Below are 23,374 nucleotides of genomic sequence, written 5' to 3'. Positions count from 1 at the left end.
GGGTAATCAGAAGGGGTAATGAAGCATGAGAGACTATGGACTATGAGAAAAAAACTGAGGGCCTCAGAGGGGAGGAGGGTGGGGGAATGGGATAGACCGGTGATGGGTAGTAAGGAGGGCACGTATTGCATGGTGCACTGGGTGTTATACGCAACTAATGAATCATCGAACTTTACATCGGAAACCGGGGATGTACTGTATGGTGACTAACATAACATAATAAAAAAAACATTAAAAAGAAAAAAAGAAAAGAAAAAAGAAAATATGGCAAACTTAATAAGCATTCAATGTACCATTCTTGCAACTCGATGAAAAGTTTGAAAAATTTCAAAGATTATTTTTTAACTGCTCAGGAGGTTTGGATTTTTTAAATAAGTAATTTTGAGAAAGTGTGTGAAGCAAGAGACTATGAGATAAGATGAGAAATTAGTAAAGTAGGGGCGCCTGGGTGGCACAGCGGTTGGGCGTCTGCCTTCGGCTCAGGGCGTGATCCCCGCGTTATGGGATCGAGCCCCACATCAGGCTCCTCCCTGTGAGCCTGCTTCTTCCTCTCCCACTCCCCCTGCTTGTGTTCCCGCTCTCACTGGCTGTCTCTATCTCTGTTGAATAAATAAATAAAATCTTTAAAAAAAAAAAAAGAAATTAGTAAAGTAGAATCACATAAGTAAAAAAAAACAGAATTTCAAAATGCTGTGGTCAACAGCTTCAACATAACAGAGAGGTAAATTAAGGATGAATTAAGTAAAGACCACTGAATTCAGCCATTAGGAGACTGGTGGTGACATGAGTTTCACTGAAGTAGTAACTAAGTCAAAATATAGTGAATGAAAAAAAACATGACTTCTCAAGGAATTAGCTATGAAAGGCAAGGAGGGTGGAAGCTATAGGAAGACTTTTGTGAAGGAAGGATTTGTTTTACTAAATATGGTAAAGACGTGAATATACTTAAGAAGTCAGGCAGAGGATGGAAAATGGGAAAGAAGTGACAAAGACCCCTAACAGGCAGAAAGGGATGGGATCCAAAACATAAAGAGAGGGCTTAACCTTGGAAAGGAGAAGGAATACATCTCCTACTAACACTGGAGAGAAGGAAGTAAAGACAAGTGAAAATGCAGATTAAGGGGCGCCTGGGTGGCACAGCGGTTAAGCATCTGCCTTCAGCTCAGGGCGTGATCCCGGCATTATGGGATCGAGCCCCACATCAGGCTCCTCCGCTATGAGCCTGCTTCTTCCTCTCCCACTCCCCCTGCTTGTGTTCCCTCTCTCGCTGGCTATCTCTCTCTCTGTCGAATAAATAAATAAAATCTTTAAAAAAAAAAAAAAGAAAATGCAGATTAATATGGTATTAGGGGTAGAGATTAGAACAGGAAGTGGAAGGAAATCACATGTGACAGCCTCAAATAGGAAGATAGGCAGTCTACTAAAGAGGTAAGAGGGACTGATAGCAAAGTTATAGAGAATGGAAGAAGTTGTCTGGGGACATGGAGAAAAACAGCTGGTGGGGCACCTGGGTGGCTCAGTCGGTTAAGTGTCTGTCTGCCTTTGGCTCAGGTCATGATCTCATGGTCCTGGGATAGAGCTCCACATCCGGCTCCAGCCCCACATGGTGGGGGGGGGAGGTCCCTGCTCAGCAGGGAGCCTGCTTCTCCCTCTCCATCTGCCTAACACTCTCCCTGCTTGCGCCCTCTCTCTCTCTGAGTCAAATAAGTAAATAAAATCCTTAAAAAAGAAAAGAAAGAACGAAAGGAAAGGAAAGGAAAGGAAAGGAAAGGAAAGGAAGGGAGGGAGGGAGGGAGGGAGGAAAAGAGCTGGTGAATACTGAGGGTCCAAATGATTTGGGGACCACGCATTTGTCCTAGCAGCAATCTACAAGTTTATGTTATTTCTGCCAGCAATGCTCAGTAGCTGAGATACAGGAATAAAGGAGCACTAACAACTAAGCTATTAAGAGTAGGACTTTCCTAAACATAAGGTCAATGGGGCTAGCAAATGATTGAAATGGCAAGATCATGCTAATTAGGCTGGATTCAGAATAAAGTGAAATGAGAAGGGGGTTAAGAACTTGAGAAAAAAAAACCAGAAAGGTCACAGGACTAAAAGGTTGAGAGCCAAAGACCAAGCATTGTGGGAATAAAGAAGTGAGAAAGTTACTGTTCCATTATAGTCCAATACTTCAGAGGTGGAGAATACAGCCATGGGGGCTGGTAAAGTGGAATGGAGGTGAAAGCTGATAGAGTTGAGATCAAGAAATCAGAAGGCTAGGCTACTAATTACTTATTTAATATAAGGACAGCAAAGATATATAGGATGACAAGGCTTAGGAGTGAGGAAAAAAATAATAAAAGGTGAGGGAGGTTTCAACCTCAAATATAGAAAATATTTTGATAGAAAGATAGAAGAGAAATTTTAAGAATAAGCTTAACAGTTCTTCCCTTGAATTACATGGTAAGCAGAGTGAGAAGGAGAGACCACATTTGCCTCAAATGCTAAATCCTAGTATCTAGCATAATGCCTGGCACATTGCCAGTTCTCAATTGATTCAATAAAAGAAAGAATGGAAGAGGTATAACCAATCTGTGAACCACAAGCCTTTAGCCAAAGGGTCTAAATTTTACAGTGTGGACTGAACTAATGCCATGGGTAATAGTACTTTGCTTCCAGGGTACATTTTGTTGCAACTGGTAGGAAAGAGAAAGTCTTATCCTCAACATTCCACCCTGAGAAAATACCCAAATAGTACCATTCCTGTAAAAAAAATCCCAGGAGAACTGATAAATTCAGACAGACTGTCCAGATGCAAACACCTCATTTAAGATAAGGAGACACGTGGTTCTACTCTGATTTCATCTTCAAGGCTGGAAAGAGTTATGTTCTTACCACATACCAAGTTCAGGAGGGTTAATAATAATAAAATCAGAATAAGGAAACTCAAAGGCAGCATACAGTCAACCTATTTAGCTAGGAATTAAAATTCTGGACTTAACCCTAGCAACCTATTCAATTCCATTATTTAACGCTGTGAGCCTGTTTTCAGGGACAGCAAGGAAAACATGAGACAGCATCTGATTCTCTAGCCAGGCTTGGGGAAAGAAAAACCCTGAGAGTGGGAGGGAGTGGAAACTAAGCAAAAAGAGAGGCAAGCAAGTTAGGTCTTTGATGCCTGGGGCCAAAATAGAGGTCTGACATTTAGCAGTAATTAAGTCTATGGATTTCCCAATACACTGTGCCTATCCACCATCAGTGGAAAAACAACACCCTCTTCTTTTCATTAAAGATGCCCATGCCAGAAACATACTTCACTCAAGATAGAATTATGACTAATTATGGTCAGCCCTGATTATAAAATACATCAAAAGGAATAAATTAACCTAAGAATCTTGACTGGTACTTCTTTCAACATCTCTAGGACAAGTATTATTATACTATCTCCAATTCTATACCTAACATGTTTTATAGATCAAAACATCATTAATCTCAAATGATTCCAATGGGAAAGCCAGACAGCAGATTAATACTGACTTATTGATACAGAAAGTGATGTTCAGAATATCTAAACTGCTTCTTTTAAAACAATCACCAGGGGTGATTCCAGATGGCTCAGTCAGAACAGCATGTGACTCCTGATCTCAGGGTCATGAATTCGAGCCCCAGCAGGATGCAGAGGTTACTTAAACAAACAAATAAATAAATAAACTTAAAAAAAAAAAAAAAGACAATCACCAATAAAGTTGTGGTCATATTTGTTCCTCAACTTTTAAACTAATAAGTCATGTATACTGCTTAAGTAAAAATCAGGAAGATAAAGATCAAAGTATTATAAACCCTGCAATTTTTGTCAGAAGTCATTTTGATTGCCTTTTAATATAGTTTTCTACTAAGACTTGTTTCAAGACAGTGTGACCTTTTCATAAATCAATCCCAAACAAAAAGACCAAGAAACCAGACACACATAACCCATTTTCAATAAAACTAGGAAATGCATCTAATTCCACACCTCAAAAAGGTAAAGAAAACAGAGTGGGATAAAGCAATGGTACATGACTCAAGGAGCAGAATATGATCAAACCTAAATGACTGCACAGAGAACTCAAAAGAAGTTGATTCCATTTACAGAACCTTAGTAGGTTCAAAAATTGGAGGCAAAAATAAAAAGCAAGAAAGGAAAAAAAAAAAGAGTCATTAGGGACTACAGAAGGCAGAAGGTGGAAGACTAAAAACAGGTAGATTACTAGCACTTGGAAAGGTGTACTCTCCAGACCAAAAAAAAAAAAAAAAGTGAAGGATCAGACACAGAGTGAAGTGCTAAAGTAAAAACTTGACTTCAGTGAAGGTCTGCATGTTGAAAGGTTAAGATCGTCATCTCTTCTCTCCCATCCAGCTCCAGGATGCTTTTTCTAGGCAAAAGAATAGAGGATCTTTCTCAGCACCAACTGACTACAGACAATGATATTTGGAGGTTCTCAGTCAATTGCCAGCTAACCACATGACTGTCATACACAGATGGAACTTCTGATCAGTTTTTCAGAGTTCCACTCTTAAATATGAACAATCAGTGAAAGACACGAGGCATCTAAAGAAGGCTTTTAGCATGGAAGAAAGAGACTAAATCAAACTCAAAGAAAACAGGAACTTAGAAAAGAGATACAATGCATAGAACAAAAGAACATTTCAAAGAATTATCATTAATACCCTCAGACAAATAAGAAAAGATAATGTAGTCATAAAATAGGTTGCTATAAAAAGAAAAAATGAGGGGTGCCTGGGTGGCTCAGTCACTTAAGCGTCTGCCTTCGGCTCAGGTTATGATCTTAGGGTCCTGGGATTGAGCCCTACATCAGGCTCCCTGCTCTGCAGGGAGTCTGCTTCTCTCCCTCTAATTCTCCTCCCCACTTGTGCTCTGTCTCAAATAATAACAAAATCTTTAAAAAAACAAATAAAATAAATAAAAAGAAAAAATGACAAAGCTCTGGGGAACCACAAATATGATAGGTTAAAAATGAGTAGAAGGATCAGAAAATAAATTTCTAGAAAAATCTCAGAAAGTAAACAAAAAGACAAAGAAATGGACAAATGGAAAAGATAAGAAAAACACGAGGTCCGATATCCAACTGACTATAAATCCAAGAAGAGAAAACAGTAGAGGAGGAAATTATCAGAGACCATATAAGAAAACCTCCTAGGGGAGCCTGGGTGGCACAGCGGTTAAGCGTCTGCCTTTGGCTCAGGGCGTGATCCCGGTGTTGTGGGATCGAGCCCCACATCAGGCTCCTCCGCTATGAGCCTGCTTCTTCCTCTCCCACTCCCCCTGCTTGTGTTCCCTCTCTCGCTGGCTGTCTCTATCTCTGTCGAATAAATAAATAAATAAATCTTAAAAAAAAAAAGAAAGAAAGAAAACCTCCTAGAGCTGAAGGATTGGAACTTTTAAGATCGAAAGAGAAAAAAATGGCTCAGTTGTTAAGCATCTGCCTTCAGCTCAGGTCATGCATGATCCCGGCATCCTGGGATTGAGCCCCACATTGGGCTCCCTGCTCAGTGGGAAACCTGCTTCTCCTTCTCCCACTCCCCCTGCTTGTGTTCCCTTTCTCTCTGCCTCTCTCTCTGTCAAATAAATAAATAAAAATCTTTAAAAAAAAAAAAGTAAAAATAAAGAAAATAGTAAGGATCAAAAGCAAGATAAGTACACCACTGTAAAAAATTTGCAACAGAAATCAAAAGAAAATTTTAGATATCTTTAAAGAAAAATAGATCTCTAGGGATGCGTGGGTGGCTCAGTCAGTTAAGTGTCTGCCTTTGGCTCAGGTCATGATCCCGGGGTCCTGGGATCGAGTCCCGCATCTGGATCCTTGCTCAGTGGGGAACCTGCTTCTCCCTCTGCCTGCCACTCTCCCTGCTTGTGCACACAAGTTCTCGCATGCTCTCTCTCTCTCTCTCTCCCTCCACCTCTGAAAAAATAAATAAATAAAATATTTTTTTTATTTAAATTAATTAATTAATAAGAAAGAAAAATAGATCTCTAAAGAAATGGGAATCAGGGGGCGCCTGGGTGGCTCAGTCAGTTAAGTGTCTCCCTTTGGCTCAGGTCATGATCCCAGGGTCCTCTCTGTCTCTCTCTGTCAAATAAATAAAATCTTTTAAAAAAAAAATCTTCAGAAAAGAAAAAAAAGAAATGGGAATCAGTATGGCAAGGGACTCCTTAATAGAATCACTCAAGGCTAGATGAAAATAAAGCAAAATCCTGGGTGAAAATGAGTTTCAACTTCAAAACCACACTCAAACAATCAAACAAGCATAAGGGTGTAATAGGGAAATTTTCAAATATGCAATATTTCCCCAAAAATTAACCTTCACGCACCCTTTCTCAGGAAGCCACTGGTAGATGGTCATCAAAAGAGGGAACAAGGGCATAAACTAAGATAAAGGAAGATATGGGATCCAAGAAACAAAGAATCCAATATTGATGGAGCCAAGGGGATTCCAAGGATTGTGGTGAAAGTCCAGTAATGGCAGCTATGCTTCATGAGCTACCAATACAGATAGGAATAGAAGGTTCTGATGGGATATCTACAGGAAAATAAATGGAACTGATAGACTACCTAATAAGTGGGACCACAGAACACTGACCTGAAAAGAGTTGTTGGAAAATACGAGAAGACAACAGACTCAAAGAAAACAAAGCAAAATGAGAGGATGGGGAGAAGGGAGAAAGAAGTGAAAGAGAGTAGAGCGAAGTCCATACATAAAAATTCTAAAACTGTTGTATTAAGTGACAGCAGAACATACTTAGAAATATGGAGACCAGAACAAAGAGCAAAAAGAGTTACCTCAGAGGAGAATTAAAAGAGCTCTCCTTTCCACATTCACCAAGCAGAAAACAGGAATACCAATAATGAAACATCTCTCACATTGTAAGAGGACTTGTCATATTGTGTTAGAAATACATTTTCCTGATTGAGAATTTTAGGCCAAAATGTGGATTTTATAGCAATTTACAATAAAGTTGGGGAGGGGCACCTGGCTGGCTCAGTCAGTAGAGCATGCAATTCTTGATCTCAAGGTCATGGAATTAATCCCCTACAGTGGGCATGGAACCTGCTTTAAAAAAAAGAAAAACAAAAAAAGGAACAAAGAGGAGGGAAGGAATCACCTTTTTAAGCACCTTCATGGCAAATATTTTCCCAGTATTTGCTCCTGTTACTTTTCGTACTTGAAAAACCTGGATAAAAAATAAAAGTGTTGGTTATTAAAAGCTAAACCATGCTAGTCACACTCCCTTAATTCCTATTTACAGGAAACAGGTGATATGATAGTTTATATTCTTATAAAAACTAGTAATACAAAGACTGTGCAAAAATGATGAGCTAAAATAGCAGACCACATTAAAGATTAGTAATGAAATCTGCTGAACATGGGACTGTCCTATTTGGTCTGCTGACATCTGGTGGCAAAGTTGGTCAGTGACCATCCAATAATGAGCACTCTATATAACTTCATACACAAAATCCAAGTTTGCTAGGAAAAAGCTATAATCAGGGTTCCCAGAAGCAGAATACCAAAAGTTAAAATTATAAAATATTTTGTAAATTTCTTCCAGGAATGCCACTGTTCTTGCTTCACATAAAACTTTGATAATAGTTGACAGGAATTACTGTTTACCTATTCCTTAAAATGGCTAACTATATAAAACATTATCATGCAATACTAAAATAATGTGAGACTCAAAGTGCATGTGTTCCACATTCAAGATGATTAGAACACATTAGAATGTGTCCTTAAGCCTAAGAAGAAACTACAAATGTCATCCTATGAAAAAATTAACACTACACACTAGCATAAGTAGTTCTTAAACTTAATCCTAACTACTAAAATGTTATCCAAATTCTATCTTTTCATAAAGAATAGCTAGGTATAAATTTTCTTGGACAGAATACACAAAGGTGAGGTCATAAATTAGAAAAACTTGGGCAAATATGAAGCTAAGAAGTTCCCTTCATTTTTCTTCTCCCTCCTTATATTCTTCAGCTTCCCTAACTCTAATGCTCCAAATACTGCAAGTCAAAGAACACCAATTCAGATTGAGATCTCAGTAACAGATAACAATTTGACATGCCACTCCTCTTAAAAGTAAGGGGTGGTTTATTTTTTAAGAGGATACCTAGAGAGGATACCATTTAACCTAAAGAAGGAAAGATTCCTCTAATAATAGACTTTGCCTGGCAATTGCTTATTTATTTATTCAACAAATATTGACTGAGTGCCTCTTATGTGTCAGTCTTTTATGTGTATGCTGGTAGGAAGAGAACTTCGGCACATCCCTCAAATAATACCAGGTTAAGTGATCATATCCTCTGTTGATAGCTAGCAAAGAGAGACCGAAGAGGACTGCTGAACCAGGATATAAAAATTAATCTACCCAAGACAGACAACAGCTCTTATTTCAAAAATACTTCCTACCTTTCCATAGCCCCCTTTACCAAGTACCCGAAGTAGCTCAAAACATTCTGGTCTGATTTTTTCTGGCCCTCTGTTCACACTAGTTTCCGAAATTTCAAATTTCTCACAATGTTCCATGCCACTGAGAAGAAAAGTAAAACCAAAAGTAAATTCTCAAAAAGTTAAATTATCTTCAGTTTACCATAACTGTAATCCAAATAAGTAAAAAGGAAAAGGTACATAACAAATTTACTATCTGTGCTCTCGATAAACTAATGATTCAAGTGACAAGGCAGGTCAAGATTAGGATGGCTTGATAATTGCTTATCTGCTAGTTTACAGAATATGCTATTTATTATTTATTTTTTTAAACATTGAGCACCCCCAAACTAAAATAAATTAGAACAAGTTTATTAAGCTGACGAAGGAAAAAAGTCTTCTGGCTATTCATATTTAATTCATTCAAAATGTCTATGAGACTAGGTATTATACAACTTCATTTGGCAACTTCAGAAAATCTGGGAACTTTGTAAAAGTACCCAATTAGTTCAAGTCTTTATGCTACAAAAATTCTTGCTAATAAAATGTATCCATGCACCTTTCCATATCTACTATTAGCTTGATTTAAAGAACTCCAAAAGTGGCATTTAAGTGGCAATTTGTCCCTTCAATATTTTTATATGAGTGATCTTAGTCTACCCCCAACCCATGGTTTTTACTTAAGGTTGGGGTACAGAGCAGATTAATCACCATTCTCACTTAATAGAGTTTGCCTAAAATGACTTGAGATTGCACAAATCTCTGTATAAATGATGTATTATAAGCAAAACAAAAAGCATTTGACTTTGGAGGGCATTTCTGAAAATTTTATTTTTAAGTAAAAAAAGTTGACTATTAACCTAATAAAACTTCCTAATCCCCTCAGACTCATATTCAGTATACTGTAAATCAGAATGAATATCTTTCTCTCCAAATCTATATATGATCTTAGAACCCCGGATATATTACAATATTGGTGCTAAACTCAATAAACCAAGTTTACATATATGACTAGATAATTAAGAACAGATTATTGGAATTACATGATGGCTACAAACTAGAACTGATAAAACCTACTTGTAAGAAAGACAGCACATTGAAATCTTTTCTTATAAACTTACAGTTCATATGGTCCAACTCCCCCATGGTCCATGCTTTCATTTAACTGACCCTGAAAAATATGTTAAAGTTTTAAAAATAAATAATCTCATAAACATAAAATCAAAATACTTAATGCTTCACCCTACTACTAAAGGAGAAATGAATGAAATAGACCAGCTTAAAATCCTCTAAACTTTAATAACAAGCAAATGTGGTGATGAACAAAATAAGGTACACAATACCACAGGGATTTCACTTTTAATTTTCTGTAACAATTAAGCTACAGATGCTACTCATCAATGATCTACAAACAAAACTAGATGATTGCTCCTTTAAACATTACATTTATTCAAAAGATATATTTTGTGTATTATGAAATTAAAGGCATCAGATTCTAAGTATGAATTACTAAACCAAATGATTTACATAAAGTGCTGTTCTGATATGATTCTGATACACAAGACTAACATAACATGTAACTACAACCTAAGTAAGCCTACAGTTAACCACAACCAGTCCAAGATAATGTAGTGCACGATGCGGCTGATCAAAGCAAAATAATTAAGCATCACCCTCAAACTGTCAAGAGTCATGTTGGCCAAACATTTATTCTGACCACAGTATAAATGGATGCAAAATTTAATTAACCTTCTGTATACTAACAATGAACAATTCAAAAATGAAATTAAGATAACTCTGTTCACAATGGCATCAATAAGAATAAAATAGCATCAAACAGAAAAAATTTAAGAAGCCTAAGACTTATACATTTGATAACTATAAAACGTTGCTGAAAAAAATTAAAGAAGATCTAAATAAATCAAAAGACATTCCATGTTCATGGATCTTATGACTTAATATTGTTTAAGATGATTATACTAACCAAACTGGTCTATAGATTCAACTCAATCCTATCAAAATCCCTGGTTCTTTTCTTATAGAAATTGACAAGCTGACCATAAAATTCATACAGAAATTCAAGGGACCCAAAATAGCTAGAACAATCTTGAAAAAAGGAGAACAAAGTTGAAGAACTGACATTTCCTGATTTTAAAATCTATTTACTACAAAGCAACAGCAACGAAGACAATGAGGTACTGGGATAAGGACAGACATACAGATCAATAAAATAGAATTAAGAGTCCAGAAATAAATCCTTACATTTATGGTCAACTAATTTTTTGACAAGGATGCCAAGAAAATTCAATGAAAAAAAGACAGTCTTTCAATAAATGGTGCTGGGACATCTGGATATCCACATGCAAAAAAATACTTAGATCTCCTACTTCACACCATATTCCACCACACTAAAAAATTAACTTAAAACTCATCACAGGCCTGGGGTGCCTGGCTAGCACAGTTGGTTGGATGTCGAACTCTTGGTTTTGGCTCTGGTAGTGATCTCAGGGTCATGGGATTGAGCCCTGCATTGGGTTTCATGCTTAGCATGGAGTCATCTTGGGATTCTCTCTCCCTCTTCATCTGCTCCTTCCCACTGCGTGCACACACTCTCTCTCTCTCTCAAATAAATAAATAAATCTTCAAAAAAAATTTATCACAGGCCTAAATATAAGAGCTAAAACTACAAAACTCCTAAAAGAAACCTAGGATGGAGTAAATTTTCATGATCTTGGGATAGGCAATGATTTCTTTAGAAACATCACCAAGGGGCGCCTGAGTGGCTCAGTCAAACGTCTGCCTTTGGTTCGGGTCATGATCCCAGGGTCCTGGGATTGAGCCTCATGTCGGGCTCCCTGCTCAGCGGGAAGTCTGCTTCTCCCTCTGCCCCCACTCATGCTCTCTCTCTCGATCACTCTCTCTCAAATAAATAAAATCTTTAAAAAAGACAAATCACCAAAAGCACAAATGATTCAAGAAAAAAAAAAACAATAAACTGGACTTATTCAAAATTTAAAACTTTTGTACTTCAAAAGACACTATTAAGGAAGTGAAAAAACCCACAGAATAAAAATATATAAAGAACATCCACAACTCAAAATTTAAAAATAACCCAATTTTTAAAAAATGTGTTAGACTCTGAATAGGTATTTCTCCAAACAAGATACACAAATGGTCAATAAGCACCTGAAAAGATATTCAACATCATCAGCCATTACAGAAATGCAAATCAAAATCACACTGAGATACCCCTTCATACCCACTAGGATGGCTATAATTAAAAAGACAGAAAAGTAAGTTGGGCAAGAAGTAGAGACATTAGAACACTGGTACACTACTGTCAGGAATGTAAAATGGTGCAACCTCTTTGATAGTTTGGCAATTTCTTCAAAATTTAAACATAGACTTAACATATGACCCAGCAAATCTACTCCAAGGTATCTCCCCAAGAAAAATAAAAATATATGTTCCATAAAGACTTGGGTACAAATGTTCTTAGCAGCACTATTTGCAACAGTCAAAAACTGAGAACAACTCCAATGAACATCAACTGGTGAACTGATAAATAAAATGTGGTTGATATACACCATGGAATACAATTTGGCTCAATGTACATACTACGACATAGATGATCTTCAAAACATCATGTTAAGTGAAAGAAGCCAGACACAACAGTCCACATACTGACTTATTCTATTTATATGGAGTGTCCAGAAAAGGCAACTTTATAGAGATGGAAAGTAGACTACTGGTTACCTAGGGGTAGAGGTGGCAATAAAGAGTGACCATAAATGGGCCCAGTTTCTTTTAAGGATGATAGAAATGTTCTAAAACTAAATTACAGTGATGGTTGTACAACCTTATAAATGTACTAAAAGTTACAGAATTGTTAAAAAAAATACCTTGGCAGTAGAAATTCAGTTATTGATATTATAAAATATAGCTTTAAAATAAGTATTCTTGAATACAGTCTGGTTATGAGTTTTCCAATTTATACAAAAGGATATCACTTAACTGGGCTCTCAAAAATGATGTTTTTGTAAGTGCTGAATCACTAAATTGTACACCTAAAAATAATATTACACTGTAGGTTCACTAATTGGAATTTAAATACTTTTTAAAAATGGTAAGTTTTTAAATTTTTACTGAATATTTTAAAATAATTTTAAAAATATTTAGGTGAACACATCTTCCTTCAAAGGTACCAGTACACATTCAAACTACACAAAGAAAACTGATAGCATTCTTTAAAAAGGGATGCTTAAATGCCCCCAAACTGTAAGTTTTCAGCCAAAATTTGCTCGTGGTATGAATAAGTCAGGATGAAGTCTAATACCAGCAATGCATGTTTCAACATTAGACTGAGCCAAATGGATGGAGCAGTATCAAGGGAAAAAAAATTCTTGCAGTTTCAACTTGATACAGTTTCTTTTGGGGGGGGGTAGGGGTAGTTATGGCTAACGGTTTTTTGGGTCTCTGGTGCTTCATATAATCACCTATCAGATGGCTTCACTTTAGAGACAAAAGACTAACTTCTCTCAAATGTGATAAAATTGGTAATATATAATTGTTTTTACTTTAATGTTAGTTTTACTTAATTTTAAATTAAAGACCACAGGGTAGTTAACACTAAACCATGACTTTGAAGCCACCTAGAAAGATATGCCCTGTGGCAATGTTTCATTTCCGGAGCCAGCCGGGCCTGTATTACCACCTGCATCTGTGTTTATAACTTCCTACAGTTACCTTCTGGAGCAGAGCATTTAAGGCAAAATGCTTTTCTGCTACCCCACGTTACCTTTAGAAAAGTTTCACACCAGAAGCATCAGGCTAACATATATAATACATAGACAACTCTCTTTCACAGGAAACTTTTTAAATTTTTTTTCTTTTGCTTTAAGCTTTATGACCCATCCAATGCTTTTTTTCATGTGCTACTATGTTTGACAAGTGAATCCTGTTCACCTAAGGTACTATTCAAGATATGTTTCAAACCTGCCCACCAAACTATTTCCAAAGTTTTAAATTAAAATTGTATATAAATTCAAGTTAATATGCCTAAAATCCCAAAGAGGGAACATTTCATAAAAATGTAAACAAATTGTTGCAGAATGGGTGAAATATCCTTAATCCAGATATTCATTATACTGTTTATCCACTTGCCTGGCTTTTTGCTCACAGACATTTCCTTATAAAATAAGATTCAGTAACCCAATGAATTGGGAGAAAAGGAGTAAACCTTGCTCAAAATCTTGAGCTATTTAAAAGTGCTTTATAGTGCCTATTATAATGCAGATAAGCATTGATGTTTTTTATAATTTTCCTAACTATTTGCTATAGCACTTTATTTTTCAAAGCACTAAAAAATTTTAAACTTTTTGCTCAATAAAAAGCTGATATCCCAATCTGAAACTCATGCAGTAAGCTTCTGTGACTACTTCAAATTTTGAATTAGTAGAGTAAAAATTAAGAATTAGACTTTTCTATTACTCTTTTAACTTTGTGTCTCCACAGAAAACAGAGGTTTCCAACATCTTCATAATCTAATGAAAATCTCTAGAGGAAAACTTTCCCTTAGTTTCAACTCACTCTCCCCAAATTATACCATCACCTGTGAAAAACAAACAAAAAAGACCCAAATCCACCCATCTATCCCCCTCCCAAAAAACGCTCTTACCCATTGCTTTTTAATATAGTCCTTTGAGGTATTCAATCAGGGTCTTTTCTTAGGTAACAGATATTCAGCTTTATCCATAAATGCATTCATTTACTGTCCTCATTCTTTACTCACTGAAGAATTAAATATGCTGTATAAATACATATATTTGGGGGCGCCTGGGTGGCTCAGTCGTTAAGCATCTGCCTCCGGTTCAGGTCATGATCCCAGGGTTCTGGATCAAGCCGCATCGGGCTCCCTGCTTGGTGGGAAGCCTGCTTCTCCCTCTCCCACTCCCCCTGCTGGTGTTCCCTCTCTCGCTGTGTCTCTCTCTGTCCAATAAATAAATAAAATCTTAAAAAGAAAAGAAAGAAAGAAAACATATATTTGCTAATATAAATTTAGTGTAACATATCTAAAAAGGCGTATATCTCTAAATAGGACCAATAATTTAAAAAATCCTACAGTTTCAAAAATGCAGCACCTCTGTTATAAATGCATTTATTAAGTCTCTAGGCATAGATGAGGGTAAACTTGAACATTTGGTTTCCTGGCAATGAGTAACACTGACACGCTGTATTTCCATGAACTAGCTACCTGCTTAATATGCCAGAATATTTTCAGAGGACAGTATTTTATATACTTTATCTCACATAATCCTCATTTTACAGAGAAGAAAAAAGTGTCAGATCAAGAAATTTATTCTAACTCACACAGTCAGTGACAATGCCTGGAGGGATCTGAATTAACTTCTCACCCACCACAGAGGTACAGTATGAACAAGACTAGTAAATATAATGAAGAAGCTATGCAATGAAGCCTGCAGGCTGAATGGAGTCAGACGACATTACTAGTTAACTATTAGTTATCTATGTGGTCTTGGGCAATCACCTCTTTGGTTTATGGCTCAGTTTCCTTACTATACAATGAAGAAGTGGGGCTACTCTGATACGCACCGATGTTTTAAAAGTTTGTGCACTAAATGTTGCATATTCACCAATACCCAGATTTTCCAAGAATCTAAACTTCTCTTGATTTTCAGAATTTTTAAATTTTGTTTTAGAGAAATCTGGATGTCACTGAATTTCCTCAGGTGGCCAACCCAATCCCATTCTCAACTCTTTTCACTTATCCACCTTGAGGAACCTCTTAGAATAACAGATCGAAAAGAAGTATTTTTAACTCCAAAAGGATTGCTAAGTAAGGCTCTTCTTCAAAATCCTCTTTACCTTTTTCTCCAAAGTTCCCCTCGCCAGGGTAGTGGTCATATTTCTTTCTCTTTAATATTTCTACCAATCTCTCTGGCCTCCTCTTCCTCACTCTCTCAAAAACCTGTTTGCTTGTACCCAGCAAAATGAATGTAGAGGAGTAGGCCAAAATACATCTCAAGGAGGTCCCAGTTCATAACAGAAATCTTAATACAGTGTTTTACTTCCAATTGCTTTAATGTCTCCTGAATCATCCAGTTTTCTCCCCTGCCCTGCTTCAAAGCTACTGTCATATGGAGCCAATATAATTAATGAGAATATGAAATACATAGTGAAAGTAATTCCATATTTGTTTCAAATTGTATGTAGTATATCAGGCATTCGATTAAGAGGCTAACTGGAATTCTGTAAGCAAACATACTAAAAAGTACCCATCTCAATACCCACCTTACAAACTGTGTAATTTTTATTTAGACTCATTTGTTTATGAAAAGAACAATATTATTTCAACCCACTTAGTTTCTTACAATGTTCAGAGCTCTTTATTTATAGCATCTCAATCTTTCGCAACAACTTACTTTCCAGAAGAGGAAAATCAGGTGAGGAAAAGGGAAGCCCCTAGTATAGTTAGAGCAAACATCTGACACCAGTCCTTAACTCATGTACTCGCCTGGACAGTGGGATTTAAAATCTAAATTACCATGAGGTTATCACGGATGATCATTCGCCCAGAATCAGTGATTTAGTATGACAACAGTGTTTTTGAACTTCAAGTGCAATTTGTGATTTTTCAATAAATTTATCTTGAAAAAAGAATGATATTCCATATAGAATTACAAACTATTAAGACAGCAAAGGTAAAACCATGCTATGCATTAGGAAAAAACAATTCTAAATTTAGTACCCTAAATTACAGCAAGGAAAGCCCTCACACCACCATTCACAAGTCTCAGTTCAAGCAATTTATTTTTGGCAAGCCAAATCACAGCTGTCAACGCTGGTTTTTTTCCACCCCCAAATTACACAAAGTATTTTGAAAAAAATGTAGACATCTTCAACTAAGGGAAAAGTTACAATGCCGTGTGTCGTTATAAATGCTTTAAAAAAAAAAAAAGTCACACGGAAAGGGGGGTTAAAAAAAAAAAAAAGCAAACAAACAAACCCTGGAAGATGCAGCAGAGCCCCCTTGCTCCCGAAATAAAACTCCTGGTGGCTGTAACAGCAGCGGCAGCGCTACTCCCGACAGAAGTTTTCAGCTGTCACTTCTAACAGCTGAGCGCTTCCTAGGAGAGAAGCGACAGGCCGAGAAGAGAGGTGGTTGTGGGAGGTCTGAAGATGTAATACTTGAAATCTTACACTCGAAGGGAAACCCTTCCGCACTTTACCTGCACTTAAGGGACACCCAGAAAGCGCAGTCCCCCTCCCCCCAACATGCGCTTACACCACTCGCGCCCCGTCACACTCAAGTTCAACAGCTCGAGGAATCGACCACGCGCCCTTTCTTGTTCCCTCCACAAATAGACTGCTCCCGGCTGCGCTGATCTGGGGCTACCGGCACGACCTGCACCTGCAAGCCCCGAAGCGGCCTCACACCTAGGGCCAGGTCCGCCCCGCCCGCTCCCCTGCCTCGGACCGCGCGGCGCCTACGCTCCTCCTAGTGACTACTCGCGCCCCCCCGGGTCTCCACGCTCTCTGACGCGCCGGGCTTCCAGGGCCCGCGCCGCCGCCCCGGCCCTGTCACCTCGGGCCCCCCGGGACCCCGGGCCTCACCCCCTCCTCCAGCTCATCCTCAGAGCCCGCGTCCTCTGGCTGGTCCAGGTCTATGTCAAACACTCCTGCCATGTCCTCAGCTTCCCTGTCTTGGAAGTCCGGCACTGGGTAAAAGCCGTCCCGCCTCCGTCGTCGCCTCATGGGCCCGGACCCGCCGCAGCCACCGCCGCTGCTGCCGCCATCACCGGCTGCTTGGGCTCAGTGCGTCTGCGCCTAGGCCCTAGACTGGCTCCTCAAGTTCAGCACTGGAGCATGCGTACAAGGTTCTGTGAAGCCGAACTGTGGGCAATGAACATGCGTAGAGCAATCTCCTGGCTCAAGCTACTGGCAGAAACAGACGCAGAACCCCAGCCGAAGCCTCTTATGGTAGCTAGATCATGCGCATTGTCGGCTAAAGCCTTTGATGGACAATGAGCATGCGTACCCTGTCTGAAGTTGATAAATTGAAATTGAACATGCGTAATTAACCTTTCTGAATAGAAAAAAAAAAAAAAAACACAACAAAACTCTTCGTTTGTGAACATGCGCATTCGTTCCCCGTAGCTTTTTTGGTGTTGAAAGTGAGCATGCGCATAATGAGGGGGTTGGGCCTCTGAAGTTTAAACTGGACGGAAACGGCTGGTTCTGGGTCTGTCAGTGAGTGGGGTTTATGGGGCGCTCTTGGGACTGATGGGGAAAGGGTGAAACTTGGTTTTGTTATTCTATTTCAGTGTCCTTGCGAAAGTCACATAGCCTTTCAGAGTCTTAATTTCCTTATTTATTAAATGAGAATACCTAGTTTGCAGGATTGTTTGAAAATTTTAAGTACAGTCTGGCTCGAAAGCCTCTGTTCTTTGCAGTGCTGCATAGACCTGGTGTGAGTTCTTTACCAAAAATTGCCTCTTTCATTGTTAAAAATAGTGAAGACTTGCTCTCCTATTTCATCTGGTCCTCTCTTCCCAAGCTTTGTCTTCCTTGCTGTCTACCTGAGCTAACACAAGTCTTTCTTGTGTTATTGGAGTTACCAGGCCAGAAGGTAGAGAGAGAGAGAGTCATTACTTAGAAGAGAGAAAAATAAATGTTAATTAAATGTACAGTTGTCGAGCTAACTTCTGCATTCTGTGTGTCCCTGTAGTGTGAAGTATATACTAGGAATTCCTTCAACTAGCATTTGTTTTGTTTTGTTTTGAATGCATGCTTACGGACACAGAGAATATAAATCAGATTTCAGAAACTCTTGAACTGTCTATGAATGCATTTGGGTACAGTAAATTCCAAATCCCAAAACTATGTAGCGAAAGAAAACAACTTCCTTGAATGATTAGCTCCTTAGACAACATAGCTATTTCATCTATAACACCAGATATATGGCATTTTTAAATTATATTTTTATCAATGTACATATGACATTTTATTTGTTCCTTGTTTATTAGTACTGTAAGTGGTTCTCAAAGCCTATATTTTTCTGTTACAGGTTGCTCACTTTTTTGAGAGAATAGGCCTAGTTTGCATCTCAGCATGTCAATAGTAACAGTGCAACTTGGTCAGTGTGGTAACCAGATTGGTTTTGAAGTATTTGATGCTCTATATACTGACTCACACTGTCCCCAGGGACTCTGCTCTAAAAGAGAAAATGAGGCATATCAAGCATCTTGCAAAGAAAGATTCTTCAGTGAGAAGGAAAATGGAGGTATGTGTGATTCATCTATATTCCTCTCCTTTACTCTGACACCTTCAAGGCCAGGTCCTCCACATGGTGTCTGAACCCCATCTCTTCCCATCTTTCTAGGCAATGACTTTGCTCTCAGCCCTTTGTTTCTGTGTTAACCTTTGCCTCTCCCATCAGCACATGAGCATGCTCAGATCTCACCAACCTAAAACCAACCAACCAAACAACTTAAAACTACAGCTCTTTTCTTTTCTTTTTTAAAGACTTATTCCCTGGGGCATCAGGGTGGCTCAGTCAGTTAAGCGGCTACCTTGGGATCAAGCCCCACATCGGGATCCCAAGTCAGCAGGGAGCTTGCTTCTCCCTCTCCCTCTGCCTGCCGCTCCACCTTCTTGTGCTCTCTCTCTCTCTCTCTGTCAAATAAATAAAATCTTTAAGAAGAAAATTTTATTACAGTTTATTCCAATTTTATTCTGTGGGGTGGTACAGAGATTTGGAATAAGCTTTGCAATTTTTTTTTAAAGTAAACTCTATCCCCAATGTGGGGCTCGAACTCACAACCCCAAGATCAAGAGTCACATGCTGTACCAACTGAGCCAGCCAGGTGCCCCGAGGTTTTCTTCTTATCTCTTTACCTTCTCATCTAAGATTCTCAAAGGAGAACACTTTTTAACCAGCTACAGTCCTGCTTTAGCCCTACACCACCACTGAAGTGCTCAAAGAAAAGTTCCTAGGGGACTGGAGGGGTGGGGTAACTGGGTGATGAACATTAAGGAGGGCATGTAATGTAATGAGCCCTGGGTATTATATAAGACTGATGAATCACAGTCCTGTACCTGTGAAACCGATAGTACATTATATGTTAATTAAAAAAAGTTCCTAGTGGGGCACCTGGGTGGCTCAGTCTGTTAAGCATCCAACTCTTGATTTCAGCTCAGGTCATGATCTCAGGGTTGTGAGATCAAACCCCGCATCAGGCTCCATGCTGGGTGTGGAGCCTGCTTAAGATTCTCCCTCTCCCTCTGCCTTTCCCCACCTCCCTCTCTTAAAAAAAAAAAAAAAAAAAAAGTTCCTAGTAATCTCCTAATTACTAGATCCAGTGACTGTTTCTGTTTTCTCAATTCACTTAACTCCTCTCCTGAATTTTATAAATTAGATATAAAACTCCCTCCTTGAAACTCCTCCTTAGTCTCTGAACTTTTCTTCTCCAGTGGTTGCATCTCAGGCTCTCTCTCCTCTGTCCTCACTGGTATAGTTCTCCCCCGGCAATTTCAGTTACTCTTGTAATTTGCTAATTTTTTGACACTAGCAACTCTCAAGTCGGCAGCCTAACCTCTCTTCCAAGCTGCAGACTGATTAGTGGACATCTCCACCTGCATCCTGTACCTCAAACTCAACATCTCCATACCCTAGGGCATTCATTATTTTTCCTTTAGAACTTGGGTTCTTAACTGCCCACATACCATCAAACATAATGATCTGCTTAATTTACCTCCTACATATCGCTTCTTCTCTTTACATCTTCACTGCCATTGGCTTATTTCTGGCTCTTGTCCTCTCTGAATGTTTGTTTCAAGACATTCCTTCTGGTTTCCCTGCCTTGACTCTTGTGTCTATCATACCTATCTTCTACACTGTTGTATTTAAAAAGTCATCTGATGGGGCACCTGGCTGGCTGAGTCCGTAGAGCATGTGACTCTTGATCTCAGGGTTGTGATTTCAAGCCCAGTTGGGTATAGAGATTTAATTTAAAAATAAATTAAAGGGGGGCGCCTGGGTAGCGCAGTCGTTAAGCGTCTGCCTTCGGCTCAGGGCGTGATCCTGGCTTTCCGGGATCGAGTCCTACATCGGGCTCCTCCGCTGGGAGCCTGCTTCTTCCTCTCCCACTCCCCCTGCTGTGTTCCCTCTCTCGCTGGCTGTCTCTCTCTGTCAAATAAATAAATAAAATCTTTTAAAAAAATAAAATTTAATTAATTAATTAATTAATTAATTAAAGGGATGCCTGGGTGACTCAGTCATTAAGCGTTTGCCTTTGGTTCAGGTCATGATCCTGGGGTCCTGGGATCGAGTCCTGCATCAGGCTCCTTGCTCAGCGGGGAGCCTCCTTCTCCCTCTGCCTGCTCTGCCTGCTATTTCTCCCTGCTTGTGTTCTTGCTCACTCTCTGACAAATAAATAAATAAAATCTTAAAAATTAATTAATTAAAAATAAAATAAAAAGTCATCTGACAATTCCTCACTTGCTTGAACATTTTTCAGTAGTTTCGCATTATCTTAAAGATAAATTTTTCAGCTTTTCAGCACTGCATACCAGGACTTCCAAGATCTGAGCCCTGCCTGCTTTGCATCCCCATTCATCACTTCCTCCACACACCCCCCCCTATCTTCTGCTTCAACAACCCTGAGCTGTTTGTTGTGCCCATGGTGTTTTATACATTTGAATGTGCTACTCTGTTAATGTGGATTCATTGTGGGTCATATCACATCATACTGTGATCTAGCTTTATCTCTTCCACTAGCCCTTCTAGGGCTACATTGATGTTGTCTTCATCTCTGTGTTCCCAGCACAGTACATGGCACACTGTAAGCTCTCAACAGATGACTGTAGACCTGACCCAGTTATCATTTTTATTTTAAAGATTTTATTTATTTGACAGAGAGAGACACAGCGAGAGAGGGGACACAAGCAGGGGGAGTGGGAGAGGGAGAAGCAGGCTTCCCACTGAGCAGGGAGCCCAATGCAGGGCTCGATCCCAGGACCCTGGGATCATGACCAGAGCCGAAGGCAGACGCTTAACGACTGAGCCACCCGGCGCCCCTGACCCAGTGATCACTTTAGCGCACACTGATTCATTCTACTTAGTGGAATGCTAGGCATTATAAACCATCTGCATATACCTGCTGCTGCCCACCTGAATTTCTAAGCACTATGACAGATCTCTCTAGACTTAACCTTTGGATTTTTTTTTTTTTTTTGACCTAGAAATGTGTGCTCCGAAATAACCCAAATAAGGCATATGAAATATTTTTCTTTTGGTCTTTTTCCTCTCTCTAGTTCCAATTGCCCGGGCCGTACTTGTTGATATGGAACCCAAAGTTACCAGTCAGACACTGTCCAAGGCTGCCCAGTCTGGCCGATGGAAATATGGACAGCATTCGTGCTTCTGTCAAAAACAAGGTTCTGGGAACAACTGGGCATATGGGTAAGAGTAATTCCTCATGATTTTCGGTTTAAACACAGCTACCTGGACAGCACAGTTACAACTGCATAGTTGATATCCCAAGCACATAATCTTGAAATTGCTATTTTAAAATTTAGAATGTGACTTCACCCAGAAGAAACTCTTCATTCTATCTCATGTATGTCTGTGCTTCAGGTCCAGGTAATGATAAAACCAAGGATCTCTGGCTGCAGGACTTTCCACTTCTTCACTGTCATTCCACCAGCTAACTTATTATCAAAACAATATCTTTATCTAGCAGGTATTCCAGCTAATAGGGAACACAACAAGGCAGTAGTATGTCCTGGGGTTCTTTGGAAAATTCCGATGCGTGGGTCTTCCAGAAATTCTGATTTAATTGGTTTAGGATGAATCCCGGATGTTGGGATTTTTTAAAGCTTCCCTCAGGGATTGTAATGTGCAGCAAAGTTTGAGAACTACTGCTTTAGGGGTATTGTTATAAATATTGAATATTATTTTGCACATAAACTTGCAGAACTACCTGGTAACTTAATAAGTTTTTTCTTTAGCCACAGGAATGGCCTATAGAAGAGAATTTTCTGTACCCAGTAACTTCACTCTCCCAACAGTCCTATTCACCTGTTCGATATATTTAACGTGTATATTTTCAATTTTATCTATCAGGGCATCTGTACCTTTCATGAGAGCTAGTTCACATCCATGGGTTTAAAAAACCTTCTCTGTCCTATATGTTCCTCTCTGCATTGCCTCTTTCTGAGTAAACTGAAAGGTGTTTGTATTTGTTTCTTTTGTGTTGCATAGTTACTCTGTTCATGGACCCAGGCATGAAGAAGCTATAATGAACCTAATCCAGAAGGAAGTGGAGAAATGTGACTCCTTGAGTGGTTTTTTCATCATAATGAGTATGGCTGGGGGCACAGGATCAGGGCTAGGAGCCTTTGTTACACAGAATTTACAAGATCAGTACTCAAACTCTTTGAAAATGAATCAGATTATATGGCCTTATGGAACTGGTGAGGTATGAACATGTTAATTGAAAAATTTTACATTTTGGGGGGCGCCATGCTGGCTGGAAAAGAGTATGACTCTTGATCTCAGGGTTGTGAGTCTGAGCCTCACGTGAGGTGTAGAGATTACTTAAATAAAGCTAAAAAAAAAAAAAGAAGGAAAGAAAGAAAAAGAAAACTAGGTATTTTTGTATTCTTTGCAGTGAGATAAATATAGGTAAAAGATTGATCTCACCCTTTCTTTGGAAATGTCAAGTTACCACATCAGGAGTCCTTCATTATGTAATAGAGTACTTTTGTAAACAATTCATTTAACTTTGCTTAAGCTTTTCCAAACAAATGAGGTGTCCTTGTTTTAAAAAATTCCAGAGGAGGGGCGCCTGGGTGGCACAGCGGTTAAGCAGCTGCCTTCGGC

At 38.9% G+C, this 23,374-nt stretch overlaps 2 protein-coding genes across 6 annotated transcripts in view; one reads left to right on the top strand and one right to left on the bottom strand.

The window, feature by feature from the left end:
- Positions 1-17,491, bottom strand: part of RPS6KB1 (ribosomal protein S6 kinase B1) — a 39,715-nt gene extending 22,224 nt beyond the window's left edge. For 3 of the 4 annotated variants that reach the window (XM_026517479.4, XM_057318001.1, XM_057318002.1), the window contains exons 1-4: positions 17,104-17,491; positions 9,591-9,640; positions 8,452-8,572; positions 7,145-7,213 (exon numbers count right to left, since the gene is read on the bottom strand). In XM_026517479.4, coding sequence (XP_026373264.1) covers positions 7,145-7,213; positions 8,452-8,572; positions 9,591-9,640; positions 17,104-17,244 — 381 coding nt within the window. In that variant the 5' untranslated portion in view covers positions 17,245-17,491. Of the gene's footprint in view, positions 1-7,144; positions 7,214-8,451; positions 8,573-9,590; positions 9,641-16,495; positions 16,601-17,103 lie in introns of those variants that run through there. The other variant, XM_048223693.2, reaches the window with a different exon arrangement.
- A 77-nt stretch (positions 17,492-17,568) lies between these two features.
- TUBD1 (tubulin delta 1) overlaps positions 17,569-23,374 on the top strand; it is a 28,560-nt gene continuing 22,754 nt past the window's right edge. Inside the window, exons 1-4 of one of the 2 annotated variants that reach the window (XM_048223710.2) lie at positions 17,569-17,731; positions 18,557-18,772; positions 21,805-21,952; positions 22,754-22,970. In XM_048223710.2, coding sequence (XP_048079667.1) covers positions 18,601-18,772; positions 21,805-21,952; positions 22,754-22,970 — 537 coding nt within the window. In that variant the 5' untranslated portion in view covers positions 17,569-17,731; positions 18,557-18,600. Of the gene's footprint in view, positions 17,740-18,556; positions 18,773-21,804; positions 21,953-22,753; positions 22,971-23,374 lie in introns of both variants that reach the window. The other variant, XM_026517483.4, reaches the window with a different exon arrangement.

The sequence above is a fragment of the Ursus arctos genome, unplaced genomic scaffold (assembly GCF_023065955.2).
Source record: "Ursus arctos isolate Adak ecotype North America unplaced genomic scaffold, UrsArc2.0 scaffold_24, whole genome shotgun sequence".
Lineage (NCBI taxonomy): Eukaryota > Metazoa > Chordata > Mammalia > Carnivora > Ursidae > Ursus > Ursus arctos.
Note: the sequence above shows the minus strand (reverse complement) of the source record. Positions and strands in the feature narration are given on the sequence as shown.